General features: G+C 40.1%; 1 protein-coding gene across 2 annotated transcripts in view; it reads right to left on the bottom strand.

The window, feature by feature from the left end:
- Positions 1-9,162: 9,162 nt before the first annotated feature.
- The window catches only part of gars1 (glycyl-tRNA synthetase 1), a 35,464-nt gene continuing 28,905 nt past the window's right edge, over positions 9,163-15,721 (bottom strand). The window contains exons 10-17 of one of the 2 annotated variants that reach the window (XM_067252170.1): positions 14,506-14,670; positions 14,279-14,413; positions 10,844-10,986; positions 10,649-10,734; positions 10,458-10,567; positions 10,282-10,375; positions 9,803-9,993; positions 9,163-9,671 (exon numbers count right to left, since the gene is read on the bottom strand). In XM_067252170.1, coding sequence (XP_067108271.1) covers positions 9,546-9,671; positions 9,803-9,993; positions 10,282-10,375; positions 10,458-10,567; positions 10,649-10,734; positions 10,844-10,986; positions 14,279-14,413; positions 14,506-14,670 — 1,050 coding nt within the window. In that variant the 3' untranslated portion in view covers positions 9,163-9,545. Of the gene's footprint in view, positions 9,672-9,802; positions 9,994-10,281; positions 10,376-10,457; positions 10,568-10,648; positions 10,735-10,843; positions 10,990-14,278; positions 14,414-14,505; positions 14,671-15,721 lie in introns of both variants that reach the window. The other variant, XM_067252171.1, reaches the window with a different exon arrangement.

The raw sequence follows: 15,721 nt of genomic DNA, 5'->3' as shown, positions 1-15,721 counted from the left end.
ACGATCTCAGCAAATCTTTGATGGATTCACGCCAAACTTGCTGCGTGTACTCGGAACACTCTTCTGAGGATGTCGAAAGTTTCTTCTGGGTCATCTGACCTGCTTGGCCACCCCATTGCTGCTTGCAGCTATATTTATTATTATGTTTGTTTTTATTGTGTGCGGATGTAAAGTCCTTATGAAAAGTGCTGCTTACTTTGTTTTATACAGTAACTGAACACAGCATTTCCCTGCAGTGAGTATAGCTCACAGGAATAACACGGGTTCCTCTGAAGTGCAAGGTCATAGGTTCGAACCCAGCCACAGTCATCAAGCATGTCATGATACTGGTTTATCTGTTTAGTGAAGCCAGGTATGCCACAGTAGCTGTCTAACAGTATAATGGTAATGATAATGTTCCATTCTCAGGGGATCTATACTCAAGAAGAGTCAGATTTATTGTGCTTTGTAGATATGTGTCCTCTAACCTCTAGGGGGACGATCTCAGCAAATCTTTGATGGATTCACGCCAAACTTGCTGCGTGTACTCGGAACACTCTTCTGAGGATGTCGAAAGTTTCTTCTGGGTCATCTGACCTGCTTGGCCACCCCATTGCTGCTTGCAGCTATATTTATTATTATGTTTGTTTTTATTGTGTGCGGATGTAAAGTCCTTATGAAAAGTGCTGCTTACTTTGTTTTATACAGTAACTGAACACAGCATTTCCCTGCAGTGAGTATAGCTCACAGGAATAACACGGGTTCCTCTGAAGTGCAAGGTCATAGGTTCGAACCCAGCCACAGTCATCAAGCATGTCATGATACTGGTTTATCTGTTTAGTGAAGCCAGGTATGCCACAGTAGCTGTCTAACAGTATAACGGTAATGATAATGTTCCATTCTCAGGGGATCTATACTCAAGAAGAGTCAGATTTATTGTGCTTTGTAGATATGTGTCCTCTAACCTCTAGGGGGACGATCTCAGCAAATCTTTGATGGATTCACCCCAAACTTGCTGCGTGTACTCGGAACACTCTTCTGAGGATGTCGAAAGTTTCTTCTGGGTCATCTGACCTGCTTGGCCACCCCATTGCTGCTTGCAGCTATATTTATTATTATGTTTGTTTTTATTGTGTGCGGATGTAAAGTCCTTATGAAAAGTCTGTATTAAAGGTACTACAGAAATAGTGTAATATTGTTATAAAAATGGGCCATTGTTAGAAAGCAGCACACTTAAGCAACATGTTTAAATATATATTCAAATGCTGAAATTCAAGAAAATGCTGTAATGAATTTGCTCTGTATCATTCTTGTTATGAATTGTATATTAACAGTAGGTCATATTCTAAAACTAAATAAAAGGTCTGTATTAAAGGTGCTACAGAAATAATTTAATATTGTTATAAAAATGGGCCATTGTTAGAAAGCAGCACACTTAAGCAACATGTTTAAATATATATTCAAATGCTGAAATTCAAGAAAATGCTGTAATGAATTTGCTCTGTATCATTGTTGTTATGAATTGTATATTAACAGTAGGTCATATTCTAAAACTAAATAAACAGTTATAACACTTGTTGGCTTGAATAATTTTGACCCTGGAGAAGAACAAGATAAAGACTTTCAGCAGGCATCAATTAAGAATGCGTGGTTGCGGAAAGGTTTGTTTTCTACAAATTGCATGGCAAATAATATTGTACAGATTTTTTTAAGTTATGCCACCAATAACATTTTATTGGGTTTGTTAGACCAGTTAACCAATTGTATTCATTTAAATTGGTTAACTGGCCAGTTACATCCTATTGGTTTCAACTGGACGGAACTGGTGAATCAGGTGCCACCCATAGCTCAATTGGTTTAAATGTGTTTTGATTGGTTTTAACTGGTATTCTTAACTGGTTTAAACCAGTAGATTTTTAAAACCCAGTTGGATCCAGTTGAATCCAGTACAAACCATTTGAGACCAGTTCATTCCAATAGACTAGCTACTGGATTTTCACCTGGAATTTCCACTACGACGGAGGATCACTTGTTACCGGGGTAGATCGCCATGGTAACACATGCTGAACGGCTAATGGCCGATTTATACTTCTCCGTTTTTACGGAGACGGACACAGGGAACGCCCTCTCCGACGAGGAACTCCCTCTCCGAGCCCCTCGGAGAGCTCTACGTGCACCTCCTTATTTTCCTGACTATCCGTCTGTCATTTTACGGATACCCCTTGGCTGTGATTGGTCCGTATTAAGAACCGCTTGGGTCAGGGGCGGGGTTGCCGTGACCAACAAGACGGAACAGAATCCTTTGACCGCCATTGCTGTAAGTTTACAACATATTTCAGCTAAACAGTACTGTAAATCAACATCTGAATTAAAATGTGAATAGAAATGGGCAGTGTAGTTGCTGAAAATGTGCTTATTTTATTGACGAAACGGCTAATTTGTACATTTGCTCCGACTTTTCGATAAACTAGCTAGCATCGCAGTGCAGTGCCACCTACTCTTCTGGCAGTGAAGTGTTTTCAGCACCCACAGCCTTCGGAGTACTATAAATTCAACCAATCCGTCCGACTCCGTCCGTCTGTCCGTCACAGAGTCGGAGAAGTATAATTCGGCCTTCAAATTGGAGATCAACCGGTATAAAATCCCCGCCCACTAACTCTTGAGGATAATGCCGTCACCGTTCATAGAAGATCCCGTGGAGCTTAGTGCGCGGATATTGACAGGTGCGCTCCGCTCAGAAGAGTCAGAACATTTAGAGACCGTCAAAACCCTTTCGCATTCCCTCATGAGTATCTTTATGAAAGATATAGATTCTCAGCAGAGGGAATTACGTATCTTTGCCAGCTTCAGCCGTATGTTGCCAATGCGACACATCGAAGCCGTCCGCTCACAGTTCCACAGACTATATATACACCGTTTCGTTATTTTGCTACCTACTTTTATAGTGTGGGTGATGGAGAACCTGAGCAAGAACACTGCCTGCCGCGCAATTTGCAAAGGATTTTCTTCAACGGCTGTTGCCACCATAATCTGATTAATGGAGTGATGAAAAATAAATAGAAAAATACAAAGTTCCCTTTGTTTGGACTCTTAATATGTTGACAAAATGAAACAAGGATTTTCATTCTGTCTTCATGCAATGTTCTGATTTCCGTTCTGGAAATGTATGCACATTATATCATATTTTACAACTTCATGCATCATTTGCTCATTTAAACATACATTTACAGGAAACTAGTAATGAAAACAATATTTGACCTAATATTAGTTATCAACTGGGGAGGTTTCATGTTGATATGTTATCCCTATTCACTGGGGTGTCTCCCCTTAACCCATTCTGTTGTCCGTGGGTTGCTTTGCGCCTTTTCCTAATCCTTTCCATATCCGAAATGTGTGTTTCTTTCAACCAAAACATTTCAAACCAAAAATAACAATGTGTATGGTACCATACAATGCTCTTCAAAAGTTAAATAAATGATCATTTCACTACTTTCATTGAATTTGGATGTTTCATTCACTTTTAGAGCATTTTTCAAAAAGAATAAATAGGACATTGAAAGAAAGAAATGGTGTAAACCCCCACAAAAGACTCAAAATGCACAACAAAAAAGCCACAAAAAGGTATAAAAAGACCAAAACATAGAAAAAAGTTTAACAAATACATCCTTATGTGTTCTCCCTTCCTATAGGAAGACCAGACCAAAAAGCCAGCCTTGTTGTTTTAATTAAAAGCCTCTTATACTCTATATCGAGCTACAGGGTTCTTTTATACAGGGCCCTCGCATTGTCTGCTCCAACCTGAAACAAATAAATAACATTGTCCCTTTGCAAGGCACACTTGGAGAAAGTTGAAGGTGTCCATTTGACTTTGTTTCAAGGTTCATTGCTTATAATTTGTGTCTTTGTCTTGGCCTTGAAGTGGAGGCCCTAGGCTCAGGGCTGAGTTTAACACCATATACATTTAATCATTTGAGTCATATTTGAAATGAGCACTGTAAGGACTTGTTTCTCATGTTCAGACCACCACCATTAGCAAGTCATTACAGACACTTCAATCACAGCCACACGTTCACACACTCACCATCTGTGTTGCAAGTGGTAAATAAAACTCAAAAGTGTACCCCCAAAATGCTCTCTGAGCAGGCAGACACAGTTTCCTGATCATCTAGGACCTCCACTTGAGAAAGTAAATGGCATATTTGATCAATATTCAGCAACCACATATGGCATACATACTGGCGTATGACTATTAGTTTCACTGTTACCTCTGTATGGCACAGTGGGACGACAGTGGGTGGTGGCAGCAACACCACCGTATTTCCTGTCACTGCAGAGAACAGTAATACATTTCACTCCTACAATATTCATCAATAATTGTTGAATGAACATGGTCACATAGATTAATTGAAACATACATATGCTTGGGTTTCCGAGCTGCTGCAACCAGGGTCTGAAGAAATGTCCCCTTCCACTCCTTCCATCATGGGGCGACCCTGATAGCTGGAGAGGGCCAGCTCCTCAGCAGGAGTGAAGTCCTGTGGAGGAGGGTCCCCCCAGTTTTCTTCGCTTTATGTTTCTTCCTATGGGCTGCAAGCAATTTCATTGTTCTATAGGCCCTTTGTAGCTATACCAATATCCTACAAAAGGGACTGACACAGGCAATTCAACCTTGTACTTGTTAGCCTTAAAATATGTGCAAGTATTGCCTACTGCTACTTACCGTTTTGAATTATGGTTATATATTTTTTATTTTATTTGCTCCCACGATCGTTTGCCACTGCCAGGGTTGCAAGTAAAATAATACAGCAACAAAAGTTTAACGTTATGGAATGCACACGTGTAATTATGGTCACATCTTGTGCCTCCACATCTTTTGCTCCGACTTCTCGATAACCTAGGTAAATAAACACTCGACAACGACTTACAAAAACCCGTTGCGCCACCTACTCTTCTGGCGGTGAATTGTTTTCAGCGCCCACAGCCTACGGAGAACCATAAACGCAGTCTATCCGTCCGAATCCGTAACCCCGCCCATCCGTTAACGGAGTCAGAGAAGCATATTGCGGCCTTTACTCTCATTATTCTACTCATTCTGCTTAACCATTTTGTACTCTATTGTTCCTCTGAAGTTGAAACAAGCTAAAACAATGAAATCCTACCATTGGCTAGATGATAATTCCCGATCTCTGCTATCTGCTATCCTGTCCTATAGCTGAGAGGAGATGGAAGAAGGACCGACTTACCGTCTCTTATGAGATTTTTAATGACTGTTTGAGGAGCTTTCAGAGTGCATGATTTAAGATTTAATGAATACACACTAATAGACCTAAGATTTTATTTGCTACATTTAATTCTGCAATTAATCCGAGCTGTCATTATAAAGTAGCTCCTTCTGGTTTAATCTGTGACAAATTTATGTATTTTTTCCTGGACAAAATTAAAACCATTCGCTCTTCTCTTGATAAATCCCCTGTGGTTAATGTTCTGCCTTTGGATGCTGTTTTTAATGTTCTTTCTAGTTTCCAACACGTTTCCCTTCCTGCTCTTAGTGACATGGTTAGTGGTATGAGGCCGTCGTCCTGTCCTCATGACATTGTCCCAGCGATTATTCTGAAATCTTTTACATCACTTGGACTTAGTGTCCAGTCAATTATAAATGTGTCCCTGGATCATGGTGTTGTCCCAGCTTGTTTTAAACATGCTGCTGTTCAACCTCTACTTAAGAAACCATATTTGGATCAAGCCAGCCTGAACAATTACCGACCTGTGTCTACACTGCCTTTTCTGTCTAAATTATTAGAGAAAGTTGTGTTTTCTCAAATATGCATTGTGCCAGGTTCCAGCAAATTGCTATTTTCCACCTGCAGTCCCTGGGCAGGTTAATGGAATGGTACATAGAAACATTTGTATAAGAAAAAAATAATAATACATTATTAAGTAAAATAACAGAACAAGGCCAATAATGATATAAAATAGATAAATACAATCATGGAAGCTGATTCAACAAGACAGGTCAAGCTGCCCCCAACACACACACACTGTCACAAATTCAACAATTCATAAATGTGTACACTTGTCTTGAATGTAGCCAATACTTTGCGAGATGTGAGAAAGCATGGGGAGTTCTACATGAAATAATGCCGGTTGGCAGAGTATTCCATTGAGTCATGGCAGTGCAAGAAAATGATGACTTCCCAAATGCAGTTTTGCGTCGGGGTATACTACATTCACTCCTTGTAACAGATCTTGTTGTTCTTGATGACTTCTCAGAGCCGAGTACAACATATTTTTTCAAGGGGGGAGCTACAGCATTGTGAATCATTTTAAAAAGTAAGCAGACCTTTGAGTGCTTTATCAGATTCTCAAAGTTTTAAATTTTATATTTATTGAGTATATGACAATGATGGTAGCGCCGTGGCTTTTTATCATGGATTTTGAGGGCACTTTTTTATAATGATTCATGTGGTTTTAGAACTGTTTTGTTGGACTGGGACCAGCTTGTAATACAATATAAAAAATGTGGTATAATCATAGCATTCAGATACATACTGGAAACCTCAACTGTTAGTGAATTCCTTATGTATCTAAAGTTAGCCAAGTTAAATTTCAGTGTTTCTCAGTTTTTTAACGTGGTATTTAAAGCTAAGAGTTCGGTCAAGGGTAACGCCCAAGTACTTGAATTTATCCACATTGTTGAGTGTTTGCCCATTTACTGAGACATCGGGCCATTCTTTCAGTGTGAGCCTGTTGGTGAAAAACATGGTTACAAGTTTAGGGTAAGGCAAGAGTTGTGTAGCCAGAAAGCAACCTTTTGCATTGCCTTTGTTAATGTCTTGAGATAGCACCAACCACTCCTCCTTGGTCTAAGTTGGTTTTAAATTCCTCAAGGAAGTAGCAGCAGGCCGTGTCAGTGGAGTGTTTTTTCTTGAATCCAAACTGCAGAGGGTGTAAAAGTGCCTTGGATTCAAGGTGGGCAATGAGTTGTTCTGCCAGTACCTTTTCCAAGACCTTTGAGGCTGCTTGGAGTATACTAATGGGGCGGTAGTTACTGACCTCCTGATCGTCACCAGATTTATGAACTGGAGTTACTATAGCTGTTTTAAAAGTACTGGGAAAGATGCCCTCATTTATAGATTTGTTTATAATTGTAGTAAGTGATGAAGAGACAGACTCTTTATGTAGCTTTAAAAATGCTGTGTCCACGCAGTGTATATCCTTGGCCTTGCTGTTTGACAAGTTTGATCAAATTGTATCCACTTTAGCCTCATTTATTGTGCTCAGGTCAAATACAGGCCCTTCACAAGTAAATGGTTGCGGAGGGTCTATTGCCGGAAATTTCTGACTAAGTTGCTACACAGAATTAAAAAAATAATCATTAAAATGAATAGAAATAGCATGGCTATCATTTAGGATAGAGCCATTGACCGGAATGCTCTCATTTGTGTGTTTTTCCTTCCCAAGTAATTTATCAATGCTATTCCATAATTTATTACTAAGGGAGTCAGTTGGCTGAGCGGTTAGGGAATCGGGCTAGTAATCAGAAGGTTGCTGGTTCGATCCCCGGCTCTGCCAATTGACGTTGTGTACTTGGGCAAGGCACTTCACCCTACTTGCCTCGGGGGAATGTCCCTGTACTTACTGTAAGTCGCTCTGGATAAGAGCGTCTGCTAAATGACTAAATGTAAAATGTTATTGTTTGATTTTAATAGACAGGCCCCTTCATATATCTCGGACCTCTTAAAATTGCACGCACCCATTAGGTCACTGAAGTCTGCGGACAAGCCGCTTTTGTATACTCCCCGATCACGTTGTATACGCACAGGTGATAGAGCCTTTTCAGTTGCCGGTCCTAGGCTGTGGAATCAGCTTCCCCTGTCTATTAGGCAGGCTCCTTCATTGTCTGTTTTTAAATCCAGGCTTAAGACCCACTTATATGTTCTGGCGTTTCCCACTAGAGTTGTGATGTTACTTGTTTTGCTGTTGTTGACTGTTTTTACTATGTATTTTATAGTGTCTTTTAAATGTATTTGTATTATTTTTGTGCTTTTGTTCGGCACCTCGGTCAGCCTTGCTTTGTTGAGTGTGCTTTATAAATAAAATGTACATACTTACTTACTAGGGACAACACTTTCGGCGCTGATTGGACGCACAGTAACTAACAGGAAATAAGAAATTGATCGACAGAAGTACGAAATGCCATAATGACAGAGTGGACCAGGATAGTTGTTTGGCTATCGATTTTTACGTGTAACACACTTGCTACATGCTTTGATGGCCAAAAAACTGTCCTGGTGCACGTAACTCATTATTGCATTTCGTACTTCTGTCGATCAATGGGGAGTGTTTTTATTTGGGGGATGTACTCATATTAGTGGGTGTGTTTTGCACTTCAGGGCAACCATATAAAATAGCTAGCTTGTGTGATGGAATTTTAGGACATAGTTACAATGTGTGTGTTTTAAGTAGACAGTGAAGTGTAAGAGGCTGAAGCTCTGTAGGGTACTCTATTCTGTAGAATGGATGTAACAGATTGTCATAAGGTATTTATGACCTATATCTAACTAAGAGCCAGAGGCCTGGAGGTAGGGGGGATTGTTGCATTCTCGTGACCTCAGTTGACCCAGCTGACCTGACCTTTTGGCCAAGGAGATGGCCAAGTCAGACATCCTGTTTGTGTATCATTAACCATCTTCTCATTTAAAGAGAGAGCTGCTACATCAAAGGACTGTGGGACACAGTTCATTGTCTTAGACTGTCACTGACCAGTGCTAGCCAATCATGGAGACCGCTGTATTGATTGACTATGACCATCTGTTCTCAGTTCATTATAAGGCAGTGTTTTATGAATGTTCTCCATCATTCTACCGAACGACCTGTAGTACGTCCTTCGGTCATGACTGATCAGAGTGCTCTGTTAAACTTAAGTTTTACAAACCAAATAAATTGTATTGAAACCGCCATTCTTGACTATTCAGATCTACAAAGTGCCACTAGAATTTTCTTTCACACTTGGCAAAATTTGCCTACACCAGCTTTAAGAATTGTCGTTATTTTAGATTTAACTTATTTCTTTATAATGAGACTTGAATCAAATAAATGTTAGATTGTCAAAACTTGTACACAATGCCCAAGGCAGATAATTAGTTGAATCCTCTAGACAAAATTTCTAAGAGATCAAACTGGTCAACCTGCAAGAATCACTTTAATAACATGGTTACGAGCAAGATAAAATTGACAGGCTATGTCTAGTAAGAGCTGGTTCAGTTTAATAAACTGAATGAAAATGCTTTCATATTTTCCCTTCAGCGTGCCCATAGACTGGAATTTTCATCTTCCACACTTTACAACCACATTTTCCTCCACTTTTAAGCATGTTTTGGAGCTTTTTGAACTTACCTCCAGCACATCGGTAAATGTGTCTATAAAAGGTAATCTATCTTTAAATCATAATTATTATTATATTGCGAAATTCATGCACAAATTAGTGGCAATATCATTGTTCCTATGGATGAAAATGTAAAAACGTCTGGATTTCCTAGGAGCAAATGGCAGACAAAGTAAGGGGTTTAATCCTCGACTGTGTCCTTCTTGCTGGTCTCCTGACCCTCAAAAATAGGATACTTGCTTTCCACTTCTGCCCAGGTTTTAGTATTGTTGGCCAGGTCACGCACAATGCCTGGTAATTGATTGACCTAGGAGGCAGAGAAATTCATTTTTAATAAATTACATTCAATCCGCTTCTTGTATTTCAATGTGTGGATTATAGAAACTTTAAAAATTGGTAATTGGAAGTTTATATTTGTTGTCAGAGATTGTATTATACCTCTGCTCTTATCTGTCTCATTGAATCCCGGTCCCTCAGAGTGGCGGTATGAGGAGTTTTATTCACTGTGTCAAAATCAATGGTGATGCCAAAAGCTACTCCAATTTCGTCTGTCCTGGCGTAACGCCTACCGATGGATCCTGATGAGTCATCCACTTTGTAGGACACAGCGTTTTTTGTCATGGCTTCAGCTTCAGAAAGAGACAGAGACAGTGGGCACATGCCGTCAACTCATATATAACATTAGTCTGCCAAAAATAGAATGTGTATACTGACTGCAAACACTTTTTACTTTAAAGACTACACTACACATTCCTCTTCCCACTGGCCTAACGTGACTAGCTTCGACTAGCAGTTAAGTATGCAAAAGTTGTAAATTAATTTCATTGACTTTTTCCCCGATTTTATTTTTCATGTTTTAATCTCCCACTTTCCTTGACCCCCAAAAAGTATTTTGTACAATTTTGTCTAGTACGTACATAGTTCACGAACAAAAGGCATGAATTCCGGGTTTTGGCTCAAAGGAAGGATGGAGCATTTGTATGGAGCTACAGTAGCAGGGAAGCTGAAAAACTGAAGGAGAGTACAAGGAGGTAAATAGAAAGACATACTCATGATTATAACTACTTCAGCTTCTTATTGGCCATACTCCTACCGTTCTCTGTTCGTCTCCCTCTCTGACTTTGAATGTGTGTTCAAAGATGGAGTACATGATTCTTCCGATGCCAAAAGAGGGCTCAATTACATTGGGAACGACTTCTTCAACTGTTATGAGACAAGCAAACTTCAGTACAGCCCAACGGATGATGGATCTATCATCACATAAAGATCAGGCTACATTCTCACCATGCAGGGTCTTCTGGAACCTCTTTACACTGACCATGTCCTTGGTGAGTTTGAAAGACTTGCCATCTGTCTCAATGGTGAACTCTCTATAGAGAAGTAGATGGTTACATTCCATTAGCATTCCTGTATATGTTACACAGTGGATTTACTATTACACATAAAATATACCCCCACTTCATGCAGACCAACATTCACCCATTTTCTGTGAGCAACTGCTCCTGCTCTGTGATGTAGCACTCATCACAAATAGCCAGGTATTCCATAGCTAGCTTAGCATCTTTCTTGTAGGCCTTGCCAATGGCCCCTTTGTTTGTCTCGAACTGGACCACATTTATAACCTTGTGCAAAATGGTTAAGGAGAAGGACTGCAAACGTTTAACAACAGTTGACCTAAAAAGACCACCATTTTCATCGGCAAAGACATAAAAATGTCACAGCTACATTTCCCTGGTAGTTAAATCGGTTTCTATTCTATTCTCGCTGATTCTAACACCGTTTTCACTGGCGGTATCTCAGCTGGAATCCCTAATCCAACATTACCATCTGCAAACTGAAAATATGCCTCCAAAAACGTAAATAAGCTTGAAATGTATTTTTGTAAAACTGGTTAATATAAGTTTACTGGAAGCGATACTTGACAGCAACAACATCCCTGATCTGAAGACTTGGCGCTCATGTGATCGGCTATCCACGTTTTAAGTAGGGAAAAGCGCATTCAAATTTATCAACTTCTCTCATACTCCCTCTACATCAGCCTCTCTCAATCCTGGTCCTTGGGTCTACTGTAACCCTGCAGGTTTTTAGATGTTTATCTGCTCCAAATGACTGGGTTGTGAAAACAAAAGAAGGAAGCAAAATAGATAGCCTACAACTAATAAGCCCTACAAATCCCCCCACCTGTCACTAGTCAGTCACTGTTGGGGATTGTTTGAATGCGCCGGACATGAAAAATGTTTCTTTATGTATATTTGAGTCCACACATTCACAGATATAGATATATGTTTCAACTATATGGAAACGGATTATGAGGTCGATCGGTTTTAATGAGCGAAAACAAGGCACAATTTTCCCTCATCTGTCCATATCTTTTTAGTGCTGCAGATGGGAGAGAAATTCCTGTGGCAAGCTAACTAGCTAGATAGAGCGAAGGGCAGTTTTGTAATACTCAGAATGCACTAGCTACTCTAAAAAGTGCACTCGTAAGACATAAATCCCTACCTACAGTACTGGGAAATGTTAGCCGTTTTCACAGCCCTGTAGAGAAGACATTCATGAACAGGCTGTGGCATTGAAGTTCAGGTTAGTAGTCAGATAGTTTCACCAATTGTAAAACGAATCTGGGACTTAAAACCACAGGTAATGATCCTTTCACAAACTAATTGTTTACTTGTAATCTGATGTCATAATAAATCCTAAAACGAACATTTATTTGTGAGGAAATAGGATTTCCGCTGCTAAACTAATGTTCTACTATAGGTAGTCACGCGTGTGTTTGTGACGTTAGTAAAGTTTCTGAATGTGGCTAGCTAGTACGCCTCCATTAGCTTCACTTTTCTCCACAAAAACTGAAACAAAACCTTAACTGTCAAACGGAATGTTCGCGCGAATTGAAGGAGAGTGATGCTAACAGACTGGATAAGCTGGTGAGGAAAGTCCGCTGTATTCTTGGTGACCAGATAGACAATAACTGGGAATAGGACTGCAGAATAAACTGCTGTCCATCAGCTCTTCAGATATTGCTTGTGAAAAGGGCTATTCAAAAGGTTTGATTTTAATCTTACTATGATATTATTAGGTGTGCTTGCCCTCGGCAGCACAACCTATTGTAATCTCACATATATATTATTAATATTATTTATTTTTCCCACCCCCTAATGATCTCTCAATATTTGGACTACATAGACAGCGTCAGTGTCAAAAGGTTCATCTTGGTAGCAATTGCATTGCTTGTATTTTTATTTACGTTCCGTTGCACGGTTTAACGTTTTAGTGGCAAAAAGTGCCTTGTGTGCACCAAGGGACCTCAGTGCTAGCCTAACGTCACAACGTCAGCACACGTTGGAAACGACGCATTGATACGCTCTTCTAGTAAGACAGACAGCGATATTAGTGAGCCCTCAGCATTAGTACCGTAGCTAAAAGTCTAGGAAAGTTGAGGCTACTTTTCGCTAGGTACCTACGAACATGTCTTAATCTGCTAGACAAGTGGGTTCCCCTTCGTTCTTTTGGTGAGCAGTCTCACAAGCCCTACTTACCCGGCATCATGGAGCCGACTTGCTAAATAGTTATTTAGCACTAGCGTTGCTACCTGCATATACCTACAGCTGGCAGCTGTGCTTCATTTTGCTCCTAGATTCAGTCAAGCTAGCTAGTGACTGACTAGTGACAGGTGGGGGGATTTGTAGGGCTTATTAGTTGTAGGCTATCTATTTTGCTTCCAACTTTTGTTTTCACAACCCAGTCATTTGGAGCAGATAAACATCTAACTACTAAAGTTCTTCTGTGTGGAAATCGCAGGAGCTAACCAGTCGAAAGGCGTACAAAAATAAAGGGTGTTGATATTCACAGCCTTCTACGCTGGAAGCTACCCTCTCCTCTGCTTGCTCTCTCGTTTATCCTGCTCTCCCTGAACAATAAATTGGACTATGGCTTGTGTCTTTATATCAATGAAATGTACCGTATTTCTTTGATTAAACGCCGCCCTCAAATAAACGGCGCACCAAAAATGAACATTGTGTAATAAATGCCGCCCTCAATTAAACGCTGCACCCAAAACAAATCAGAAAACGGTTATTTAACTAGTTAAATTAAAACACAGTATTTATTACACAAGTAAATCACAAGTGTACTATAATTCCCTCGAAGCACTGGCAGACACTGGCTTTTTTTATAACTGGATCTAATTAGACCATTGAATGTTTATGATGTCCCAGTGTGTTTGTTTATACTTTTGACTGGGGACAACAACGCAACCTTGTCAGCTAACTATAAAATGTTTATGTCGGGCTACAAGACCAACTGCCGTCTAGCCTAACCCGCAACGTGTTTGACATTCTGAAGCCAATAAATTACATATTTGCTGAATGATTGAAGGGATAAACACTCTAATGAAATAATCACAGACTAACACAGAAATAAATGAAAGATTGACGAAGACACTTTCATTTTAAAACCGTGCCTTTGCTTTGCGCAACAAGCGCCATCTAGCGATCATTACATGTCAGTAACATCGCCACTGTCTAGAACTATGGGTCAATTTGACCCCTAACTGCGCTATAAGTGGGGGGAAATTGCTCAGCGCTTCTAGTGTTAAATAATTATATTTGGTCACATTCTTTTTCAGTAACCATTCTATAATTTGGATGAAAGGAATGTATTTTGTTTAGTATTGGCCAATACAATTTAATGTAACACTATACAGAAGGCATGACAATTATCTCCTTGGAAAATGCATTTGCACTTATTGCACGGTATATCTGCCAATCATAATTCATAAATGTGGATGTATTTGGAGGATGAAGGAAAACTTGAGAACCTTGACATCACCTTTTTTCCCCTGTGGCAGTTTCTGAATTGCATGTACATTATTTCTCCTGAAATAGCGAAGAGGAAACAATGATCTTGTACAACTTGTGTAGTAAAAGTTCGAAAGGATATGGGTTCTTTGAGGGGTTTCTCTGCAGCTAGAGGGACCTTGGTAGCCCGTGCATGGCATTTAAGATCATAGCATGAGCGATCAGCACAGCCCACAATCTCAATCCAGCCCTGCAATTAACACAGTTATGGGAGAATAGGTCAACATCTTACCACAAGGTCAACACAAGAGCTAAATACTGGACTTCTACAGAGTGACCTACGTAAGAAGTTTTTGTCTCTGCATCCCAGCAATCACAAGCATAATGGGCCATCTCGTTGTCCATATGCTGGCGGAAGCGAAGCTTGTCTTTTGCCACGCCAACTTTTATCAGGTAGAGGTAGATCCTGCCAATGAAGTATCCCAGGACGGAGTTATTGATGATTCCCTAAAATAGATGAAGAAAATACTTTAGAGAGACTTGCTGCACAATGACATAGACCTCGCTTAAATAGTGTTTTAAATCCTTTCAAAACACTTTCAGCATTTTTTGAAGTCTACTTTGTGCTCTGAGGTTTAAATTGTGCCAGATCTCTGTAAAAACATGCATTATTGTGTTTCAACATTGAGCTCTGTGGTTGTAAGGCAAAACATTATAATTCAATGATCAGTGTACCATGAGCAGCGCTTGACTAACTCCTTTGCTCTCCAGCCACTGTTTTGCTCTTTCAGTGTTTCCGCTATGTTGATGATGTGATTTGGCGGCTCTCCAGCCACTGTTTTGCTCTTTCAGTGTTTCCGCTATGTTGATGATGTGATTTGGTGGCGGCCCGCCACGGCAACATTTCTGCCGCCACGGTATCATTTAAATTTTACATTTAGTCATTTAGCAGACGCTCTTATCCAGAGCGACTTACAGTAAGTACAGGGACATTCCCCCGAGGCAAGTAGGGTGAAGTGCCTTGCCCAAGGACACAACGTCAGTTGGCTCGGCCGGGAATCGAACCAGCGGCCTTCTGATTACTAGCCTGATGCTCTAACCGCTCAACCACCTGACTCCCTTCAGTTTTAAATATGTGAAGGCTCACATGCTATTTTACTCATCATCTATAACTACTTCACCTATCATTCTAACTTGAATTGATGAGATGTGCAGCTTTTATCAGGTAAACAGAACAGAACACAGTTAACCTTTTCATAATCCTGTTAAATTTGCCTGAAAACGCCTAAACAGCATACCCAAAGTAAATTGAAAGCTGTTCTTGAACCATTTGGAGTACATGCATGTAAATGATCTCTTTTGAAAGCTGACACTCTCAAGTTATTTCCCCTGTTGTCAGGACCCCTGTCAGTCCTACTGGTGTTGAGTAATAGAAGCTTGAACACAAGGAAAGTGAAAGTTTCTATTTCCGCCTAGATTTTGTTTTGAAAACAGAGGCCTAGATGTGGTAGGTATTAGCTGGAAGACTAAATTGGACCACAGGTTGAAGCCTTATCCA

This window comes from Osmerus mordax, chromosome 15 (assembly GCF_038355195.1).
Source record: "Osmerus mordax isolate fOsmMor3 chromosome 15, fOsmMor3.pri, whole genome shotgun sequence".
In the NCBI taxonomy this organism is placed as follows: domain Eukaryota; kingdom Metazoa; phylum Chordata; class Actinopteri; order Osmeriformes; family Osmeridae; genus Osmerus; species Osmerus mordax.
The sequence above is the reverse complement of the archived record's forward strand: the minus strand, read 5'-3'. Positions and strand labels throughout refer to the sequence as shown.